General features: G+C 44.2%; 1 protein-coding gene across 12 annotated transcripts in view; it reads right to left on the minus strand.

The window, feature by feature from the left end:
* Window positions 1–23,848, minus strand: part of TCF4 (transcription factor 4) — a 627,840-nt gene that overhangs the window by 450,688 nt on the left and 153,304 nt on the right. For 9 of the 12 annotated variants that reach the window (XM_040337356.1, XM_040337364.1, XM_040337334.1 and 6 more), the window contains exons 3-4: window positions 15,767–15,828; window positions 4,981–5,040 (exon numbers count right to left, since the gene is read on the minus strand). In XM_040337356.1, the coding sequence (XP_040193290.1) occupies window positions 4,981–5,040; window positions 15,767–15,828 (122 nt within the window). The remainder of the gene's footprint in view (window positions 1–4,980; window positions 5,041–15,766; window positions 15,829–23,848) is intronic. The other 3 variants (XM_040337391.1, XM_040337342.1, XM_040337401.1) reach the window with 1 other exon arrangement.

Consider the following 23,848-nt stretch of genomic DNA (forward strand, 5'->3'; position numbering starts at 1 on the left):
AGGAGGCGCAGCCAATGTTAAGTATGGACGTCGTTCCCGCTTCGAAATTTGAATATTTTACGTCGTTTGCGTAAGTCGTTCGCGAAAAGGGCTGGACGTAATTTACGTTCACGTCGAAACCAATACGTCGTTGCGCCGTACTTGAGAGCAATGCACTCTGGGATATGTACACGGATGGCGCATGCGCCGTTCGTAAAACACGTTAATCACGTCAGGTCATCATACATTAGCATAAAACACGCCCCCCCTTCCACATTTGAATTACGCGAGATTACGCTGGCCCCATTTACGCTACGCCGCCGCAACTTACGGAGCAAGTGCTTTGAGAATACTGCACTTGCCCGTCTAAGTTGCGGAGGCGTAACGTAAATCGGATACGTTACGCCCGCGCAAAGATACGCGGATGTACGAGAATCTGGCCCTATGTTTTTTTCATGCCAAAAAATGATCGTGTGTACGCGGCATAAGAACTTAGTAATGAACTTTTCGTAGTGTTCACTACACGCCTCTGCTACGTAAAAATAAAAAAAAAAGACTGATATGACAGAAACATTGCAGGAGAATTTTCCCAGTCCCCTGGGTACTTATAGGAAACAGCAAAGTATAACAGACAAACTTTCAGTTCCTCATAGACAAAAATGACAGAATGACAATGTTTCATTATTGGAAAAAAAAAAAGTATCTCTATTATTAGTACTTGCATTTTAAAACAACACATAATATGAACATAAAAGCATGCACAGAAACACATAAAGAATTGGTAGATCAATGTGGAGCTGTCACTTGCTGCAGATAAGGAAGCAGGGAATGAAAGTCTTTTTTTTTTATTTTTTTTATGAGGTGTGAAGGCCCATGTATAGATGAAAGTGGAAGTCCAGGCTATTTTTAGATGAAAATAGATAGAACTGTTGTCCACGATACACTTCTGATTGGTCAGCATGGCCGCGTGTCTAAACTGACCAATCAGCTTTTGTGAGCATTAATATTGATACGAACTCCAGGGCTGTGGATTGCAATGTATGGAATGCTGCACTGGCAGTACGTGGCATCACAGCCACTATTTGCACGTGGGTCCAGAGGTGTGGCCAGGATTTTTGCGGTCAGTTCACCTTTTTTATTATTTGTGAGCTTACCCTTTAAGAGCTGATTCTAGGGTTAGGTCTGATTGCTAGGGTTAGGTCTGATTGCTCTTCAGAAATAATCTCCAACGCAGGCTAACATGAGAACGAGTTCCCTCAACTAATATCAGGCATTAGTGGAATTGTATTCACTTTTTCCTTGTCAATTAAAGCGGGAGTTCACCCGAAAAAAAATTGTTTAACATTAGATTAATGCTCATTTTGTCAAGGGGAATCGGGTAGTTTTTTTTCAAAACGAAGCAGTACTTACCGTTTTAGAGAGCGATCTTCTCCGCCGCTTCCGGGTATGGTCTTCGGGACTGGGCGTTCCTATTTGATAGACAGTCTTCCGACGGTCGCATACATCGCGTCACGAGTAGCCGAAAGAAGCCGAACGTCGGTGCAGCTCTATACGGCGCCTGCGCACCGACGTTCGGCTACTTTCGGAAAATCGTGACGCGATAGATGCGACCGTCGGAAGCCTGACGGAAATCCTGTCAATCAAATAGGAACGCCCAATCCCGCAGCCCATACCCGGAAGCGGCGGAGAAGATCGCTCTCTAAAACGGTAAGTACTGCTTCGTTTTTAAAAAAACACCTGATTCCCCTTGACAAAATGAGCCTCAATCTAATGTTAAAAATTAACATTTCCGGGTGAACCTCCACTTTAAGCATTATCCATCTTGGATTGTGACTGAACACGGACTCCTTAGCGAGCAACACAGTTGGTAGCTTCTCAGTGTAAACTTTTTTTACCAAAAAGCAAGCCCAAAGCAAGTGTTGTAAGGATTTCCGTAAACGTTACCACAATTTACAGTACTACCTGCATCTCTTTTTCTGATGGATTACTAATTTCTTCTTTTTTTTTTTTAAATAAGGGCCACGTTGGAGGTTTTGCCAAAAGGATATGGTAATCAATCCAATACCTTGTTTATAAATACTATTATTGGTACTACTATGATCTTCATGCCCCAGATATAGATATCTAAACTGCTGTATCTAGGGTTTGTAATCTTGTTCAGACTCCCTATGCCACATTGCACAATCAGGCAATTGTGATAATTGTGAAGTGGAAGGAAAATGATAAATGGTTTTCAACATTTTTTACAAATAAACATGTGAAAAGTGGGGGGTACATTTGTATTCAGCCCCCCTGAGTCAATAATTTGTAGAACCTCCTTTCACAGTAATTACAGCTGCAAGTCTTTTTGGGGATGTTTCTACCAGCTTTGCACATCTAGAGAGTGACATTTTTGCCCATTCTTCTTTGCAAAATAGTTCAAGCTCTATCAGATTGGATGGAGAGCGTCTGTGATCAGCAATTTTTAAGTCTTGCCACAGATTCTCAATTGGATTTAGGTCTGGACTTTGACTGGGCCATTCTAACTCATGAGTATGCTTTGATCTAAACCATTCCATTGTAGCTCTGGCTGTATGTTTAGGGTCGTTGCCCTGCTGGAAGGTGAACCTCCGCCCCAGTCTCAAGTCTTTTGCAGACTCTAACAGGTTTTCTTCTAATATTGCCCTGTAGTTGGCTCCATTCATCTTCCCATCAACTCTGACCAGCATCCCTGTCCCTGCTGAAGAAAAGCATACCCACAACATGATGCTGCCACCACCATGTTTCACAGTGTGTTCAGGGTGATGTGCAGTGTTAGTTTTCTGCCACACATAGTGTTTTGCTTTTAGGCAAAAAAGTTAAATTTTGGTCTCATCTGACCAGAGCATCTCCTCCCACATGGCTTCTCGCAAACTACAAACTGACTTCTTATGGCTTTCTTCCAACAATGGCTTTCTTCTTGCCACTCTTCCATAAAGGCCAGATTTGTGGAGAGCACGACTAATAGTTGTCCTGTGGTCAGATTCTTCCACCTGAGCTGTGGATCTCTGCAGCTCCTGGACTCTTTTTACTAATTAGGTGACTTCTGAAGGCAATTGGTTCCACTAGATTATCGTTAGGGTTATCAGAGTAAAGGGGGCTGAATACAATTGCATGTCACAATTTTCAGATATTTATTTGTAAAAAATGTGTTTCCTCCGGCTACATGAATGGCCGGGGGGGGGGGGTTCGATATCATAGCTGCCATTTACAGGACATGCTCTGAAGGTCCAGCACTGTATGCCACCCCTACAGAATGTATGTGCCGGTAATGTCACCAGCTGCATTCACTCTGACTATCTACTAAACTGTGTAAGCTTAGGAGATATTCCCAGCACCTACAGGTAAACCTTACTATAGGCTTGCCTGTGGGTACAAATGGTAAAACAGAGATTACTACTACTTTAAAGGGATTGTAAATATAAAAAAAATGTTTTCCTAAATAGCTCCCTTTACCTTAGTGCAGTCCTCCTTCACTTATCTCATCCTTCCATTTTGCTTTTTAAATGTCCTTATTTCTTCTGAGAAATCCTCACTTCCTGTTCTTCTGTCTGTAACTCCACACAGTAATGCCAGGAACGCCCAGTCCCGCGGTAATTAGAACCCGGAAGCCGGGGGGAAAATAACAATATAACGGTATGTACGGCGAAAAAAAAAAAAAAATACCTGCATACTGTACATGTCGTTAGTATGCTGGATGTAATGTTAGATAATTGTTTTAGGGTGAACCTCCACTTTGATAAAAAATGGACCGCCGCATGTACATTTACGTCAGCAGAATGGCACGGACAGGCACATTGGCGTACCTGTACGTGCCTGCCTAGACGTGGGCCGGGGGTCCGATCGGGACCCCCCCGGTACTTGCGGCGGTCCCCGTGGCTTCAGGAGCGATCCGGGACGACGGCGCGGCTATTCGTTTTTTAGCCGCCCCGTCGCGATCGCTCCCCGGAGCTGAAGAACGGGGAGAGCCGTATGTAAACACAGCTTCCCCGTGCTTCACTGTGGCGCTGCATCGATCGAGTCATCCCTTTTATAGGGAGACTCGATCGATGACGTCAGTCCTACAGCCACACCCCCCTACAGTTGTAAACACACACTAGGTGAACCCTAACTCCTACAGCGCCCCCTGTGGTTAACTCCCAAACTGCAACTGTCATTTTCACAATAAACAATGCAATTCAAATGCATTTTTTGCTGTGAAAATTACAATGGTCCCAAAAATGTGTAAAAATTGTCCGAAGTGTCCGCCATAATGTCGCAGTCACAAAAAAAAAACGCTGATCGCCGCCATTAGTAGTAAAAAAAAAAAAAAATAATAAAAATGCAATAAAACTATCCCCTATTTTGTAAACGCTATAAATTTTGCGCAAACCAATCGATAAACGCTTATTGCGTTTTTTTTTACCAAAAATAGGTAGAAGAATACGTATCGGCCTAAACTGAGGAAAAAAATTTTTTTAGATATGTTTTTGGGGGATATTTATTATAGCAAAAAGTAAAAAATATTGAATTTTTTTCAAAATTGTCGCTCTATTTTTGTTTATAGCGCAAAAAATAAAAACCGCAGAGGTGATCAAATACCACCAAAAGAAAGCTCTATTTGTGGGGAAAAAAGGACACCAATTTTGTTTGGGAGCCACGTCGCACGACCGCGCAATTGTCTATTAAAGCAACGCAGTGCCGAATTGTAAAAACCCCTTGGGTCATTTAGCAGCATATTGGTCCGGTCCTTAAGTGGTTAATAAATACAAAACTTTATATCTGCCTGGTGTTTAGCTTTAACGGGTCAAATTGAGATTTGGAAATGTTGCTTTGAGTTGATAAAAATGTGAATTGAATTACAGATGGCTTCATTGTGTATGCAGACTTTGCCTTTTTCTTGCTCCTCTTCCTCTGCAGCATTTTATAAGTGACGGGTCCACATGAAACATGCAATATTCAGCAAATAAGACAAAGCAAAGATAAAGAAGCGGGATAACATACATGCAGCCACCTCCGGGGCGGATGGCTATGCACACTCGCCTGCACGCTGCATGACAGCTTCTGAAGGGCAGAAGGAAGAAGCAAGTGTCATTAGGTAGCACTGACAATACTTTTCTAATGCAATATTAAACAACAGCAATTCACCATCCAGCTGATCTACCGCTTGAGCAAGTGCACCGAGCCCCTGGTCACCATTCCCACCCACGGAAAGGTTGGAAGACAGCCACGCGTCTTTTATAACCATATTGTAATACGGCGGGCAGTGGGGAGGACTGCATTATTTACACACAGAACCCTGCGGACCTCGCAAAATGTCAGCTTGTAAGATTTGCTGAAAGATGGTGTAAATAACGTGGCTTAGCTGCATCCCCTGTTGTGCCGTAATGTTTAACTGCCTAATTCTGCGAATTTCTCTTTTAAGAACATCCTTGGGATCAGACACATTTGTTCTTAGGAGTGTGGCGGAAAAGGAAGGTGGGGGGGGGGATAAGATGGAACATTGAGCCGTGTTCTAGTGAGACCGGGCAGAGGAGACGAGGGAAAGGTTATGGACAAGGACGCAGGCTCATCAGCTGATGACAAACGCTGGGACAGTCGCATGCAATGGAAATATAGGCAAAACTACTCGAAGGTGTGATTCACAGAGATCTGCGGCGGCGTAACGTATTGTCTTTACGTTACACCGCCGCAAGTTTGCCTGATTCACCAAGCACCTGCGTGTAAACTTACGGCGGTGTAACGTAAAGCCGTCCGGCGCAAGCCCGCCTAATTCAAATGGGGCGTGTACCATTTAAATTAGGCGCGTTCTCGCGCCGAACGTTCTGCGCATGCTCCGTTTGGAAATTTCCCGCCGTGCTTTGCGCGAAATGACGTCGCCCCGACATAATGTTTTCAATGGCGACGTGCGTAACGTACTTTCGTATTCCCGGACGACTTACGCAAAAAAAAAAAATATTGAAATTCGACGCGGGAACGACGGCCATACTTTAACATGGGATGTCTATTGTTACACCACCTCAATAGCAGCTGTAACTTTGCGACGGGAAAAGCCGACTAGCGACGACGTAACGAACGCGCGTACCTTCGTGGATCGCCGTAAACAGCTAATTAGCATACCCGACGCGGAAAACGACGCGATCTCCACCCAGCGGCGGCCAAAGTATTGATTCCTAAGATCCGAAGGCGTACGAAGCCGTAAGCCTGTCGGATCTTAGCCAAATGCCGTCGTATCTTGTTTGTGAATTACAAATTAAGATACGACGCGGCAAATTTGTAAGTACGCCGGAGTATCAGCAGATACTCCGGCGTACTTATTCTGTGAATCTGGCCCGAAGTCTATACAATACATTATTATATTATGAAATATGGTACTAAATCTGAGATGAGAGGTAATGGTGCAAGTAGACCTTTTAACTTTCTGAGTCAAAGCCCTGGAACAATCATGCAGCCAGGGAAGTCAGAACTCCTGACCTGCATACTTCTTCCAGCAAGCTTTGACAAACAATTTGCAGAGCTTTCAACAAGCTTTGCTTTTGCTCATTTACACTTGCTTCGAACTTCAACACACATTAACCTCCCTAGCGGTATGATTATTTCAGATTTTAGGTGCCGAAAGCGGTACAATTATTTTGCAAGGAAATTTGGCGTTTTACATTGTAGTCCTGCAATTCTTAGGAATAACTCACTTAAATCTGACCAAACAAGAGTCTAATAGGCATCCCGGGTATGAAAAAGTTTGAAAAACAAAATTATAAATTATAATATAATAAATAACTATAAATAATTATAACAAATAATAATATAATTATAATAAAAATGATTCAATAATGTAATCAAATCAAAATCACTGAAATTTGCTCAGTTGCAGAATTGTCGCTGTCATTACTTTTATTTTTTTATGACGAATTTCCCCACAAATCGCTATCGCACAATTCTGCAAGTGATTATAATTTATTATCGCTGTTTTCTAGCTGCTGTCCGATAAAACAGGTCCGTCAGAGCGGTGTTGTCGAAAAGTCTGATGGTGTGTATGGGCCTTTCCTCACAAAGTAAACAAAGCCATGGAAACATCATGACAGCCAGGCACTGTGCAAGGTCAGCAAGGTTATCCTATGCACAGGGGGGGACTGACCAATCATGGGGCCCCCGGGCAATAGAAGATTATGGGGCCCCCGGGCTTACAGATGGCCACCACGCCAGGAGGCATTGCAGAGGCGGGGCAGCTAAAATCCCGGGATTTTCACATCAAAAGCCCGTTTCGGACATATCAGGGACAGATCTAAAAAAAACATAGATTTTTACATACTGTCCCTGGTTTTACTGAGCCTGGCAACCCTGATGGGGCCCTCGGGCAGTGCCCCAGTGACTCAATGCTCAGTCCGCCCCTGCCTATGCATCTCTCCCACATTTCCTTTCACAGAAATCCTCTCAAATTTCTCAACACGCAGTGGAAAAAGCTAAAATCCCACTTGGCTAACCTTAGACAGTCTGACATCATGAAATTCACAACACAAAAGAAGGTCAAAAATATACTGAGGACTATAACAGGATAACATTCATTTTAGGTGGGACACTCTGTTCTTATCTGATGACCATTTTATGCAACTGGAACCAATTAAAAGCACATAAAATCACAAAGTGTAATTAAAGAAAAAGCTCTATGTGTAATTATGCAGGTTGTTTTTGTACAACGGTTTAATCAGAACAAAGAGCCAGAAATTCTATTTTAAAGGACATGATATCATTTATTTTAGCTTAAATTATTTTTGATCACATATATTCAATTTTAATATTAGACATACGGATTACACCCAAGATACTGGTTTTACTGAGCTTTCTGGGCTTGTCCAATAGAAAGCACAGCAAAAGCTTTTTTTTCGTCAGAATCTCTCAATCTCTATTTGACCATCTGCAATTTTTTAGCTTATTTGCCTAATTATACCAGGTCAGAGACTGAAGAAAATGACTTAACCCTAATGAGGGACCAGGGCAGCCATCAGGAATTATTGGGCCCCTTACACAGCTTCAGGAATGGGCCCCCTGGAGCAGAGAACCGGGGGGGCTGCCGCCTGAAATTGAGAAGCGGGGGGGGCTGCCGTGACTTGAGAAGTGACTTTTACAAAAAAAGAAGAAATAAAGAAAAATATATATAAGAAATGGAGGGTAGCCATCCGGGGACCTGGGCACCTCTGGGCCTTTTAATAAAAAAAAAAAAAAAAAAAAAATTATATATATATATATATATATATATATATATATATATATATATATATATATATATATATATATATATATATATATATATATATATATATATATATATACATACAAATTATTATTATTTTTTTTATAAAAAGAAATTACAAAAAAGGGGGGTTGCAATCCGGGACCTTTGGGCCCTTTAATAATAATAATAAAAAATAAACCTTTGGGCCCTTTAATAAAAAGAAATAAAAAATATATATAAAAAATAAACATTTGTAAAAAAAAAAGGGGGGGGTGGTTGCCATCCAGGGCCCTTTAATTAAAAAATAAATATATAAATAAAAAATAACGAGTGAGTGGATTCCCCCATAGCTTATCGCCCTTAACTGTATGTTCCGGGCGTCGGGGGAATCTATGCCACTGCCGACCCTTGGCTCCCTGCCGCCCCAAGGCCTGGCCTCAGTGGCCTTGTGGGAAAGACCTGTGCACATGTCTATGGTGGAGTCTCTGACCACCCCTTCCCTATTAGGCTCCAGACCTAGGTTCCAGATTAGGTTCCAGTGCTAGACCATCCACTATGACCTCACTTAGGAAAACCACCCTGAATCTTCAAAAGCAAGTCATCAAATGGCAGATGCCATATTTCAAAGATGACAGGTTCTCTTTAACATAGCAATCCCCTTTCAGTTCCCCATCTGCACCCAGGACTGCGGTCAGACACGACCACTGTTTTTGTTTTTTTTGTTGCACTAGTATTGAATTCATGTTAAGACCCAAAAGAGTGTGGCCCGCAGCGCAATTGCTTACTTGTGCCGGCGTAACGAATGCTCCTGATTCAGGAACCTCGTTACCCCGACTGCAGCCTAAGATATGCGCGGCATAAGGCTCTTATGCCCGCATATCTTAGGCTGCATTCTTGCTATGGCCGCTAGGTGGTGCTCCCGTTGTGCTCAGCGTATAGTATGCAAATTGCATACTAACGCCGATTCACAACGTTGCGCGAGCCCTGCGTACGCAATTTACGTCGTTTCCGTACGGCGGTTTTCGCGTAAGGCTGCCCCTGCTATTAGCAGGGGCAGCCAATGTTACGTATACCCGTCGTTCCCGCGTCGCGAAATTTGAAATTTACGTAGTTTGCGTAAGTGAATCGTGAATGGCGCTGGACGCCATTCACGTTCACTTTGAAGCAAATGACGTCCTTGCGACGTCATTTGCCGCAATGCACGTCGGGAAAGTTTCCTGACGGAGCATGCGCTCTACGCTCGTCGCGGGAATGCGCCTAATTTAAATGATTCCCGCCCCCTACGGGATCATTTAAATTGCGCGCGCCTACGCCGGGCATTTTGCCGGCGCGCCCATGCAATTTACGGAGCTACTGCTCCGTGAATCAAGGGCAGCGCAGTAAATTTGCGGGGGCGCAGGGCAAAAACGTTGCCCTGCGCCTCCGTAAAAAATGCGCAAATCTACTTGAATCCGGGCCAGTGATAATAATCTCATCCACGAGCTCTATAAAAAGCCCCAATCGTCCACACGGCAGGTACCTGTCATCCCTGTACAGCTTCCCGCACTGCTAAACACAGCGCTGCGACAGCAACATCTCGCCCTGTCTGTCACATGCCGTCCTATACTTACGTATGGGACTGCACCTTCATAAGATACATAATGAATGCCAGGCTCTGCATGACTGAAATCCATGAATACTACAAGACACAGATGTCACATCAATGTGCTGTTGAGGCTTTTTCTAAAGCGCGGTTCCTAGTGAAAACGAGTGGGCAGGTATCAGATGCTATCACAAGATCAAAGGAAGTCATAACAGAACCCAGGCTTATGCTTTGACTCAAAACAACCATATGTCCTGCGAGGCTTCAGAAAGACAGAAACCGTACAGTCATTTCACACTGACCCCTGAGGTTTCGGCTTTGCGAGCACGCTGCTTTCTCGTAAGATCTCGTCTTTGCCAAGCTTCTGCTTCTTTCCATAGCTGTAAAACCAAACCCAAACTCCATATTAGATTTGATGAACCACTGCGCATTCACTGGTACATTGCAATGGCTCTGACTGTTGTACGTAATGTTGTTTTTCAGGTTCCCAAAAAAGGTTGTTTCTGACCAGATTAATGGAGCTTTTTTGTTACCAATACACTATACAGGAGGACATTTTTTTGTCCTTAAACCAAATATGAACAAAGCCTATCCTTCTAACGTGTGTACTTGTCTCAATCCAGATCACTAAGGGTAATTTCTCTCTGCTGCTTCATTCCTCTGCTATCAACATGAGTCACTTCTGACAATATTTCCTGACACTGAAGCCTCGTACACACGCTCGGTTTTCTCGGCAAGAAAACTGCTGGCAGAGCTTTCTTGCCAAGTAAACCGAGCGTGTGTACAAGGCTTTGAGGTTTCTCCTCTGGAAATCTGGCCAGAATCTCAACGAGAAAAATAGAGATCCTGCTCTCTATTTTCTCATCGAGATTCTTGTCGCCCTGTTTCCCGACGAGAAACCAGAGAGTGTGTATACTTACCTGTCGCCATAGGTGTGCGCAGCCTATTGCATTAGGGTGTGCACACCAAAGCTCAAACACACATGCGTGTGTAATATACCATATATGGCAGTGGGCAAGTCAGTAGGGCTTTGTCTGCAGGGCAGAGATCGGTGTCAGTAGTTTATCTTTGTTTGTATTATTATTATTATTATAAAAAATGTTTTACAATTTTATTTTTATTATTATTTTTTTTTTTTTTTTTTAATATTAGTTTTTTTAGGAGCCCTGTTTGGGGGCTTTGGTGAAATATCAGTGGTCTAAACAGACCCCTGATGTCTAACTTTTGAGGCAGAGAAAGGAACTGAGGACAGAGATTCCCCATTCTCTTTCTCTGCAGCCAGGCAGCAGGGGGAATATGCATAGTACAGGGTGATTAGAGTGTGCCCAGGCACACCATACACCCTATGTGCGCACGCCTATGCCTGTCGCCATGGATACCCGCGCATGCTCTAAAGGACTTTGACGCATGCACGGTAGCTTCCACGGCATAGGTAGGGTGAAGCAAGATGGCAGCGACGGCATCGAATGTGACGAGCGCACAGTGTGAAAGGGGTCTAACCTGGCCAATCACTTTGCATGCCAAGAATGCTCATTAGGTGTAGCCATGCTTTACCGCATAGACACTGGATCACCATTCAACTCAGCCCAAAAGCCTAGAGCAGTGATGGAGAACCTTGGCACCCCAGATGTTTTGAAACTACATTTCCGATGATGCTCCACTACACTGCAGAGTGCATGAGCATCATGGGAAATGTAGATCTAAAACATCTGGAGTGCCAAGGTTTGCCCTCACTGGCCTAGAGACTCTGCCACCTAATATTAGAAAAATGTATATCAAATATAAGGCACCTGCAAAGATATTTAAACACTTCATTCAATTATTTAATTATAAAAACTCAAAATGCAAAAAAGATCCCTTTAGCCAATTCCAATAAAAGATAGAAGATGTTTATTATAAAAGATCACCCACAGCACTACATGTACTTACCATCCACACCATCCATAAGAGCTAAACATTTAAGCAGCTAAACAGTATATAAATATCTCGAACATTCTTCATCACATAATAACAAATTTAGTAGTCTTACATTTTCTATATAATATGACGATGGAAAGAATGTTTCGATTTATTCATTTCTATAATAAAACAAAGTCAATATAAAAATAATTGCTCTGTAAGTTGTGGTTGATCTTTTATCATAAGATACTTTTTGTTTCTTTTATTGGGATTGGGAAAATAGTTTTTATTGCCTTTGGGGATTTTAAAGATTTGCTGAATTATTTAATAAAGTGTTTATTTGTTACAGATGTTTTATACTTGGTATGGCCTAATTAGGCGAGCTCATGTAATTTACTGTAATATAAATCCGGAGTCTCAACAGGTTTTTTTCGTTTTTTAAGACTCATCTAATGACTATGGACACCTTAACCCCTAACACTAAAGAACCTAAACTTTAAGGCTGGGTTCACGCCATTGGACTCGCATCCAATTCGCAATAGCAGGAGATTTTGACCGGCTTTCTATGGAGTCGGTTCACATATCTCCACAGCGGGTCTGGTGCGTTTTGTACAAAAATGTTGTGCGTGTTTTGGTCATTTTCAGCCCAAAATTCAGGCTAAAATCAGACCGGAAATGGTGAACCAGGACGCACCGGACCCCTGCTGTGAAACGCCTCCGGCGATGGTGTGAACCCACCCTAAAACCCCATAGGTTAAAGCGGAGTTCCACCCAAAAGTTGAAGCTCCACGTATCTGCCTCCTCTCTCCCTCCAGTGTCACATTTGGCACCTTTCGGGGGGCGCGGGTACCTGTATTTGAAAGGCATCTGCCCCCACTTCCGAGAGATCCCGCCACGATGAGATCACTCAGAAGTTTGCCCCCCTCCTCCTTCCCCCGCTGCCAGGCCATTCAGAAAGCAAAGCACGATTTCTACATGTGCAGTAGGGTATGCAGGATAGGGGGCTCCATCTACGAAATGGTATCTACTGATGTAAGATCAGCTGTAAAATAGCACAAAATGTTTTTAAATATTTTTTTTCAGTTAACAAAAAGAACGCTACTAAAATATCGCATTTGCTATTTCTTCAAGTGGTGCGGTATTTTAGTAGTGAAAACTAGCGGTATTTAAAGTCAGCAGCCGCCAGTGTCCTTACCAACCAGGGAATAGCTGGTTGTTAAAGAGGAGCTCCTGCAGTTGTTGCTGCAAATACTGTAGCTGACTTTTAATATTGGGACGCTTCGCTGTCCCTGGGTTGAGTAGTGTTTTCACCCCAGCCGATTTTTCAATTGGCTCTTGGGAGCTGCTGCCGCCATTTCTTGTAAGGGAAACCGGCAATGAAGACTTGCGGCTTCACAGCCGGTTCCCTTCTGCGCAAGCACGAAGCGGGCTAAGCTTTGTGAATGGCCTAGCTGGGGGGAAGGAGGAGGGGGGCTGAACTTCTTTGCCACGGCGAGATCAGCCTGAATGACAAAACAAGGTAGCCGCTCCTTTCTACCCCCCCCCCCCCCGAAATGTGCCAAATGTGGCAGTGGAGGAAGGTGGGAACGCAATTAGGCGAGTTTCCCTTTTTGGGTAGAGCTCTGTTTAAAGAGCCAGCACCCAACACACCCTTAACAACTATGACTTATCTGCTGACAGCAGAACATAAACAAAAGAAGTGCTGGCATAAAAAAATAATAATAATAGAGTGCTGGTCTCCCCCCAATGCATACCAAACCCTTTGGGTCTGGTTTGGGTTTTAAGGGGGGAACCCCAAGCCATGGAACAAAATGGTGTGCCCCCCCCTGAAAATCCATACTAGACCCTCATATGAACATGCAGCCTGGCATTCCAGGAAAGGGGGGGGGGGACAAGCGAGCACCCCATCCCCCCTTTCCGATCCTCTTGTGCATTTTTTTATTTTTACATCTTTTTATATCTTTTTTAAGATAATAATTTCTATTGATGGAAATTGTAGTTTGATACACCAAATAGGAACAGGAAGTGACGTCTGCAATTCATCTATTCCGCCTCACGTTGCCCAGACATAGCTGACTTTTAACGTGATGACATTATCAACACTAAAAAGGTACTTTTTACAAGTCTATCTAAGTTAAAAACTATGGGCTAGATTCAGATACAAATGCCTATCTTTAGGCGGGCGTAGCGTATCTCATATACGCCACGCCGCTGTAACTTTGAGGCAAGTCCCGAATTCAGAAAGAACTTGTGCCTGAAGTTACGGCGGCGTAGCGTATATGGGCCGGCGTAAGCCCGCCTAATTCAAAATAGGCTGGTAGGGGGCGTGTTGTATAAATAGTCGTGACCCCACGTAATTGACGTAACTAACGAACGGCGCATGCGCCGTCCGTGAAAGTATCCCAGTGCGCATGCTCCAAATTACGCCGCAAATAGTCATTGCTTTAGACGTGAACGTAACTTACGCACAGCCCTATTCGCGTACGACTTACGCAAACGACACAAAATTCAACGCTGGCCCGACGTCCATACTTAACATTGGCTATGCCTCATATAGCAGGGGTAACTTTACGCCAGAAAAAGCCTTACGTAAACGACGTAAATCAATGCGCCGGGCGGACGTACGTTTCTGAATCGGCGTATCTATCTCATTTGCATATTCTACACGGAAATCTACGGAAGCGCCCCTAGCGGCCAGCGGAAATATGCACCCTAAGATACGACGGCGTAGGAGACTTATGCCGCGTACACACCATCACTTTATGTGATGAAAAAAAACAACACTTTCTGTGAAGTAAAAAATGACGTTTTTGAAACTTCAATTTTCAAAGACGAAGTTGCCTACACACCATCGTTTTCTCACAATGTTCTTGCAAAGCGAGGTTACGTTCCACCACGTTTTACCATTGAAGCTTGCTTCATAAGTAGCTTCTGGGCATGCGTGGATGAAAAAACGTCTTAGAAAACGACGTTTTTTGCTACACACGGTCAATTTCTGTGAAGTAAAAGTGCACTTTTGAAAAACGACACATAAAATTGAAGCATGCTTCAACTTTTTTTGGTCGTTTTTTACAAGACATAAAACTACGTTTTCCCCCACACACAGTCAATTAAAGTGACGTTTTTAAAATCGTCATTTTTTTTCATCACATAAAGTGATGGTGTGTACGCGGCATTAGGCCTCGTACACACGACCGAACAGGTCCGCTGAAACTGGTCCGGCGGACCAGTTTCCGCGGACATGTTCGGTCGTGTGTACGGCCGACCGGACAATTTTCCGGCGGATCGTACAGGTTTCCAGCGGACAAATGTTTCTTAGCATGCTAAGAAACATGTCCGCTGGAAGCCTGTCCGTCGGACATGTTCGGTCGTCTGTACGACTCACCGGACATGTCTGCTCGGCCGAAAGCCCTCGCATGTGTCGAAGTGATTCGACGCATGCGTGGAAGCATTTACCTTCCAGGGTCGCGCACGTCGCTGCGTCATCGTCGTGGCGATGGTGCGGCCACGTCACCGCGTATCCTGTCCGCCCGGATTTCTGTTTGATGGTGTGTAAAACCATCAGACAGAAATCTCCGAGCGGACATGTCCGATGAAAACGGTCCGTGGACCGTTTTCATCGGACATGTCCCCTCGTGTGTACAGGGCCTTACACCGCTCGTATCTAGGCAACATTGAGGCGTATCTGATTCTATGAATCAGGCGCTGAGATGCGACGGCCCACATTCGGAGTTACGACGGCGTATCTGGAGATACGCCGACGTAACTCCTTTCTGAATCTAGCCCTATGTGTTTTTATTAAGGAAAAGCAATTGAAATAGTGGGGAAATTTTAATTCCATCCTAGAGTTAAGCTTTCAGAATGAATGACAAGGCACCACACATTGTTTTAGGACCGGATATATGAATAAAAGGATAATCTTGTTGTCTAGTTAAACTGTACTTTCTTAAGAATCTCATCATGAAAACAGCCTGCAACATGAATAAAATATAATTCCATGTAAAATATTTTCCACGAGCCCCTGAGGCATGGATGGTGATCTGACAGGTATACAGAAATCCTACACAATGTATACTTACTCGAGATGGACTCGGGTGTGCACTGTTCTCCCAGGACCCTGAGTTACTTCTGTCTTCTACATCTACGAAGCAAAAAAAAAAAAAGAACAGAAAAGCTCGTTAGACTTTATCTGAATGATGTTTATGTCAATATGCATTTTAAATTAAAGCTTCAAACTAATCTGCTGTTGGGTTTAATTAAGACTCCCAAATAGCGCAGCTATATTGATACTAGACATCTGACCCGTCTACTTAACTTAACTCATTGAAATTCACAACTCACATCGACGGAGCACTCAAGAACCTGGAAAGTTCAGCAACACGCTGCTTTAAATCCTCCAAGTCATAAAAAGTATGTTGTTGAAGTTATGGTAAAAGTTATGGTAAAAGTTAGGTAAACGCATGCAGCTTTTCGCTAATGTCACCATTTCAAGGACACAGGGAAATTTAGGCCACATGCACACGAGAAGCAAATGCAAACACATGTAAACTCAAGTTTTCAAAGGCAAAAACCGGCGTTTAAAACGCCAGTTTTTGCCGCGAATTTCGTGGCGTTTTGCCGCGTTTAGCTGCGTTTTACCGCGTTTGCGGCTATCAGCGTTCATAACAAAGACATTGTAGACCCTCCCAAAGCATTGAAATGCAAAAACGTTTGCGTCTGAACTCAAAATTTTGCGTCTGAAAAAACGAGCCTAAACTCAACTGCTTTAAAACGCAAAAAAACGTGCATGTGTGCATGGACACATAGGATAACATTAAATGTGTTCAGGGGCAGTTGAAAAAATGCCCAAATGCCTCTGAACTCGAGTTTACCAGCGTCTCTTGTGCATGGGGCCTTACAGGAAAAAAAACTGATGCTGTCAATCTACATAGGCATCCTGGTGATCTCCAGTTGAGAAGGAGCAACATCTCCTGGTTTGGCAGCTTGGATTTGTAGTTCTACCTTATAATATGAAAGGGTATAGGTTGCCCAAAGCACATAAGAAGTAATTAGAAAGGGCAGCTGAGAATGTGCATCTACACAGAGGCTTCAAAGATCAACAGGGTTTAGGAGACAGGTGGCACCACCATAGAGAAAGATGGGCACTGCAGAGACCAGATGCCAATTAGTGGACCTAACAATTTTGGTGAAACGTAAGCAGGTTTAAACTAAAACCAGAGGTGTGCCAATGGGGGGCATCTGTCACCTATAGGATAGCAGCAAGCAGAAGCAATATGAAGAGCTGAATTACACAACGCCTTGAGAAGAGATGACAAGCTAACAAGTCTACAGGTAAACATATGGGGGTAGATCCACAAAAGGATTACGCCGGCGTATCTACTGATACGCCAACGTAATTTTAAATTTCCTGCGTCGTATCTTTGTTTTGAATCCTCAAAACAAGATACGACGGCATCTCGGCTAGATCCGAGAGGCGTACGCCTTCGTACGCCTTCGGATCTTAGATGCAATTTTTCGGCGGCCGCCAGGTGGCGTTCCCGTCGTAATCCACGTCGAGTATGCAAATTAGCTATTTCCGACGATCCACAAACGTACGAGCGGCCGTCGCATTTTTTCCGTCGTTTGCGTTCGGCTTTTTCCGGTGTATAGTTAAAGCTGCTATACTGAGGCGTACTCAATGTTAAGTATGGCCGTCCTTCCCGCGTACAATTTAGAATTTACGTCGTTTGCGTAAGTCGTTCGCGTAGAATGACGTCACCGTCGTAAGAATTGGCGGGTTCCGGTTTAATTTCGAGCATGCGCACTGGGATACCCCCAGGGACGGCGCATGCGCAGTTTTAAAAAAACGTCGTTTATGTCGGGTCACAACGTATTTGCATAGAACACGTCCCCATCACTCCCATTTGAAATTGCGCGCCCTTACGCCGCAATAGATACACTACGCCGCTGTAACTTACTGCGCGGATTCTTTGAGGATTCACAAGAAGAAAAAGTAAGTTACAGCGGCGTAGTGTATCTTCGATACGCTACGTTTGCCTAAAGATAGGCAGATCTTTGTGGATCTACCCCATGGACCAAAACTGATCATAAATGAGGAACAACTTTTTTCTCAGCTTGACAGCCCTCTGCTATTGTTCATTACCCCATACCTGAAAATTGTGAAATAATAAATCCGTTCCAGAATATTAAATGCCCTCTCAAAGGTGGGGAACTTTAACTTATATGCCAATTAACCAGTTATTGCAATTATCTTATGGTGTGACTTTCGGAGGCATTGTCAAAGAAATAGAACCAACGCTTACTGCCCTCACGCTTGTGATATGGAGAACATCAAAGGCAGCATCCCACAGTAGGGGAGAAGTACTTAACACCCACACTGAACAGGAACATGCTCAGATTGTTTAAAAATACATGTTTTGGCTATTGGAGCCCTGTCTATAGCACATAGTGTTCTCTAATGCCACGTACACGAGATCGGAAATTCCGACTAGAAAACCTTGGATTTTGGTTCAAATTTGTGTTGCATACACACGGTCACACAAAATTCCGACCGTTAAGAACGCAGTGACGTACAACACTACAACCTATCCCAGAAAAATTATGTCCAATGTTTCCTAACATGCGTCAAATTGATTCCGAGCATGCGTTTTTTTTGTGCGTCGGAATTGCATACGGACGATCGGAATTTCCGACAAGTAATTTTCTTGTCGGAAAAATTGAGAACCAGCTCTCAATTTTTTGCTGTCGGAAATTCCAACAGAAAAAGTCAGAATTTTCGACCAAAGGCGCACATTGAACTTTTCTTGTCGGAATTTACGATCGTGTGTACGCGGCATTAGATGTGTTATAGAAGTAAGCTATGTCCATTCTGGTATTCTTGTTCATATACTGTATTCAGTAAAGTTAACAACCTGTTGTCCTACTGAGGCCAATAAAAGTGTATCTCCTGGCCTGCATACTCGTTCTGCTTCAAGGACATGCTGTTGAAGGTATGCATTTTAACCACATAAGACCCAGACCTTTAGGCAGCTAAAGGACCTGGCCAGTTTTTGCGATGTATTGGCATCTGATTTGTTACCCTCATTTACATGAGATGATCATACCAATCTGCAGTTCCTTTATTTTCCATTGACCGGAGGTAGGGAAGTGACCAAGCTGCATTGCTTAGCAGGACTAGGGAAAAGTCAGGCCACCATCCTGTCTGGCAGGGCTGTTTAAATAACAGGGCACACTTGCGTGATTGGAGAGGAGCAGAGTCTAACCATTCTCCAAGAATTACAGCCTTGAAGAAGAGGGAAGCTATTCCCCCAAAACACATTGGCTCTACTTGTTTACTATTATTGTCAATAAAAAACTATAAAATTCATCAAGTGAGACTTTTTTCGGACATCGGGTGCTCCTCCCCAACCATTCAAGTTTTTCCTGCTGTAATGCCTCCATTTTCCTTATCAGAAACGTAGCACCATAGACCCCAGAGTCTATCACCCATCACCTACAATTGGGATTATACTGGAAGCAATTCCCTCTATACCCTCAACACATTAACTTGCCCCTCAAGCGGCACTAGTCCAGCACTGTCTTTCACTCAAACTAAAAAACAGGGCAGGAATACCGTGTCCTTATTTCTTCTGAGAAATCCTCACTTCCTGTTCTTCTGTCTGTAACTCCACACCGTAATGCAAGGCTTTCTCCCTGGTGTGGAGTGTCGTGCTCGCCCCCTCGCTTGGACTACAGGAGAGTCAGGACCCCCCACTAACACACAGCTCCTTTCTCTATCTGCAACGTAGAGAGCGTCCTGACTCTCCTGAAGTCCAAGGGAGGGGGCGAGCACAACACTTCACACCAGGGAGAAAGCCTCGCATTACTGTGTGGAGTTACAGACAGAAGAACAGGAAGTGAGGATTTCTCAGAAGAAATAAGGACATTTAAAAGCAAAATGGAAGGATGAGGTAAGTGAAGGAGGACTGCACTAGGGTAAAGGAAGCTATTTAGGAAAAAAATTGTACCTTTACAACTCCTTTAAGGTTACTACATTGGTTACAAATAAACTTATAGCACACATAGATGCAGGGCTTTTTTTCAGCAGGAACGCGGGGGAGCGCAGTTCCGGCACCTCCAGCTCTGAATATATGTAATGGCGAGGAGTGCTGGGGTGTATTGGAGGGTCTGTTGATGTTGGTTGCTGGGGGATCCATTTTTTTTACAGGGGGGGTTCTATTGTTGCTGGGGGGCTCTATTGCTATTGGGAGACAAGCGTTGCTGGGACACAACTGTTTAGGGAGAGGGTCTATTGTTGCTAGCTGTTCAGAGCCTATTGTTGCTGGGGGTGTGCTCCATTGTTGCTGGCTACATGGGATCTGTTTTACTTCCTATCATTAACAAATTACATACAAATTACTTAGCACCATGAATTGATACTTGGTTCTGTATCCATTGCTGAGAGGTGCGTAGTGGGTGGAACTAAGGAACGGTGCTCAGAGGTGGGTAGGGGTTGAAACCAAGGAATGGTGCTCAAAAGAGGGTAGTTGGTGAAACCAAGGAATGGTGCTCAGAGGTGGGTAATGGGTGGAACCAAGGAATGGTGCTCAGAGGTGAATAGGGGTTGGAACCAAAGAATTGTGCTTGAAGGAGGGTAGCAGGTGGAACCAAGGAACGGAGCTCAGAGGTGGGTAGGGGTTGGAACCAAGAAATGGTGCTCGAAGGAGGGTAGGCGGTGAAACCAAGGAATGGTGCTCAGAGGTGGGTAATGGGTGGAACTAAGGAATGGTGCTCAGAGGTGGATAGGGGTTGGAACCAAAGAATTGTGCCTGAAGGAGGGTAGCAGGTGGAACCAAGGAACGGAGCTCAGAGGTGGGTAGGGGTTGGAACCACGGAATGGTGCTCAAAAGAGGGTAGGCGGTGAAACCAAGGAATGGTGCTCAGAGGTGGGTAATGGGTGGAACCAAGGAATGGTGCTCAGAGGTGGGTAATGGGTGGAACCAAGGAATGGTGCTCAGAAGTGGATAGGGGTTGGAACCAAAGAATTGTGCTTGAAGGAGGGTAGCAGGTGGAACCAAGGAACGGAGCTCAGAGGTGGGTAGGGGTTGGAACCAAGAAATGGTGCTCGAAGGAGGGTAGGCGGTGAAACCAAGGAATGGTGCTCAGAGGTGGGTAATGGGTGGAACCAAGGAATGGTGCTCAGAGGTGGGTAATGGGTGGAACCAAGGAATGGTGCTCAGAAGTGGATAGGGGTTGGAACCAAAGAATTGTGCTTGAAGGAGGGTAGCAGGTGGAACCAAGGAACGGAGCTCAGAGGTGGGTAGGGGTTGGAACCAAGAAATGGTGCTCGAAGGAGGGTAGGCGGTGAAACCAAGGAATGGTGCTCAGAGGTGGGTAATGGGTGGAACTAAGGAATGGTGCTCAGAGGTGGATAGGGGTTGGAACCAAAGAATTGTGCCTGAAGGAGGGTAGCAGGTGGAACCAAGGAACGGAGCTCAGAGGTGGGTAGGGGTTGGAACCACGGAATGGTGCTCAAAAGAGGGTAGGCGGTGAAACCAAGGAATGGTGCTCAGAGGTGGGTAATGGGTGGAACCAAGGAATGGTGCTCAGAGGTGGGTAATGGGTGGAACCAAGGAATGGTGCTCAGAAGTGGATAGGGGTTGGAACCAAAGAATTGTGCTTGAAGGAGGGTAGCAGGTGGAACCAAGGAATGGAGCTCAGAGGTGGGTAGGGGTTGGAACCAAGAAATGGTGCTCGAAGGAGGGTAGGCGGTGAAACCAAGGAATGGTGCTCAGAGGTGGGTAATGGGTGGAACTAAGGAATGGTGCTCAGAGGTGGGTAGGGGGTGGAACCAAGGAATGGTGCTTGGAGGTGGGTAGGGGTGGACACAAGAGGTGACTCGGAAGAAGGGAGTTCCTGCACCTATTTTTTTTAGAAAAAAATCCCTGCATAGAAGTAATACTATTTCAAGTTGTACATAATTGCATTTAATATGACATTGCTGCATTGTTCTGGTGTACAATCCTCTATACAGTATAAAAGACTTACTTTGGTTGAATAATACATCTCGTCTAATCAGTTCACAACCTGCTCGTTATGAGAGCACATAAGCAAGCTTACATTTTATCTCAAGTTTTCTTTTATTCACTCTGCACACAGTCTGCTTCCTATGTGGGTAGGTGACAAGGACACTTTACATTTAACCGGTACCCTTCCATACAGAGGAAAAGTTCTTCAGCGAGAGTGCACTGTAATAAATATATTAATAAGCCGACAAGACGTCCTGCTGCCGTCTCTATTCCGAGGCTCTAATTGAACAGTTTGCAAAGCCTGCGAGTCTACTGAGCATAATTGCGGGGATTGAAAGCGCAGACAGAAAAAAAATATCAGAGTGTCAACAAAATCAAACATAATATAATTACTTCAAACCGACTGGAGCAATTATGTCTTGAGAAGGCGAAAAAGGTCTGCGAGACGAGCTTGTGCTTCATTATGTTATAGGAGGGGAGGCTTGAATGACCTTGGTGCTAATCACATGCCAATACACTTAGCGGGTTAACACCCTTTTCAGCCAGCTTGATCCCAAGCGGCCCTGACACCTCCTAAACTATTATTTAATGTGAACCTACACCCAGGATAAAGGCTGTTATTAAACGTCTCTGCAGCATTTCATATAGTCACAGGAATTTTTCCCAGCAATTCTGAAAGAAGGTATTTTTGGGGGAAAAAAGCTTGCGCCAGGTTTACTTTACATTTAAAATATGTATACACATTGACAAGTGCTATTACTATGCTGTTGTTGTTGTTTGATAATTTCACACTGTGCCATGTGTGAAATGTTCCTAAGTTCTACTGTGAATTGTTTATTCCACATGGATATGTTTCAAGTGATCAGGTCGCAGATACAATATTGGTTGCAGTGAGCTTAACCACTTAAGGACCGGACCAATATGCTGCTAAATGAACCAAGGGGTTTTTACAATTCGGCACTGCGTCGCTTTAACAGACAATTGCGCGGTCGTGCGACATGGCTCCCAAACAAAATTGGTGTCCTTTTTTCCCCACAAATAGAGCTTTCTTTTGGTGCTATTTGATCACCTCTGCGGTTTTTATTTTTTGCGCTATAAACAAAAATAGAGCAACACTTTTGAAAAAAATGCAGTATTTTTAACTTTTTGCTATAATAAATATCCCCCCAAAAACATATATACATTTTTTTTTTCCTCAGTTACGGTACGTATTCTTCTACATATTTTTGGTTAAAAAAAATCGCAATAAGCGTTTATCGATTGGTTTGCGCAAAATTTATAGCGTTTACAAAATAGGGGATAGTTTTATTATTATTATTTTTTTTTTACTACTAATGGCGGCGATCAGCGATTTTTTTCATGACTGCGACATTATGGCAGACACTTCGGACAATTTTGATGCATTTTTGGGACCATTGTCATTTTCACAGCAAAAAATGCATTTAAATTGCATTGTTTATTGTGAAAATGACAGTTGCAGTCTGGGAGTTAACCACAGGGGGCGCTGAAGGACTTAGTCCCCGTTCACACCTAGGCGTATATACGCCTGTAGTGCGATGCCGCTGCAGCCCCGAGACGCCAGAGGGATGATTCAACATGCACCTCTATGGAGATGGTTCACATCTCCACGCCAAACGCCGTACGCCTGCCGCCTGAAAAAGGTGTCCATCTGCATGCCTCACTGTGTCCATGCCTCACTGTGGCCATGCCTCACTGTGCCCATGCCTCACTATGGCCATACCTCACTGTGTTCATGACTAGACTGACGTTTAACATGGGAGTTTATGGAAGGAGTGCCTGGCTTTGAAAAATCGGTGCTCCCCGGCCGTAGGTCCCCCGGACAACAAACTTTGCACACTTGTAGAGGAAGAGTGGGGCTACATGTGTGCCAAGTTTGGGGTTCAGTGGCCGGGTCCCCAAAATCCGGAAGATCAGGCGCAAAAAGGTGACCGAGGCTTATACTCGAGTATATATGGTAAGTGGGGAGTCAACATAATCAGAGAGTCGGAGTGGCTCCTTTGGGATTGGCTACAATGGCACGAGGTGACTGGGTGGAGCCGGAACTCTACAAAAGGCTACACAGAGGCACGCCCCACTACTCTCGGGAGAATTTGACATCACACAAGTTGAGCACCCACCCGTTGTGTGTTTTCG

The sequence above is a fragment of the Rana temporaria genome, chromosome 1 (genome assembly GCF_905171775.1).
Source record: "Rana temporaria chromosome 1, aRanTem1.1, whole genome shotgun sequence".
NCBI lineage: Eukaryota > Metazoa > Chordata > Amphibia > Anura > Ranidae > Rana > Rana temporaria.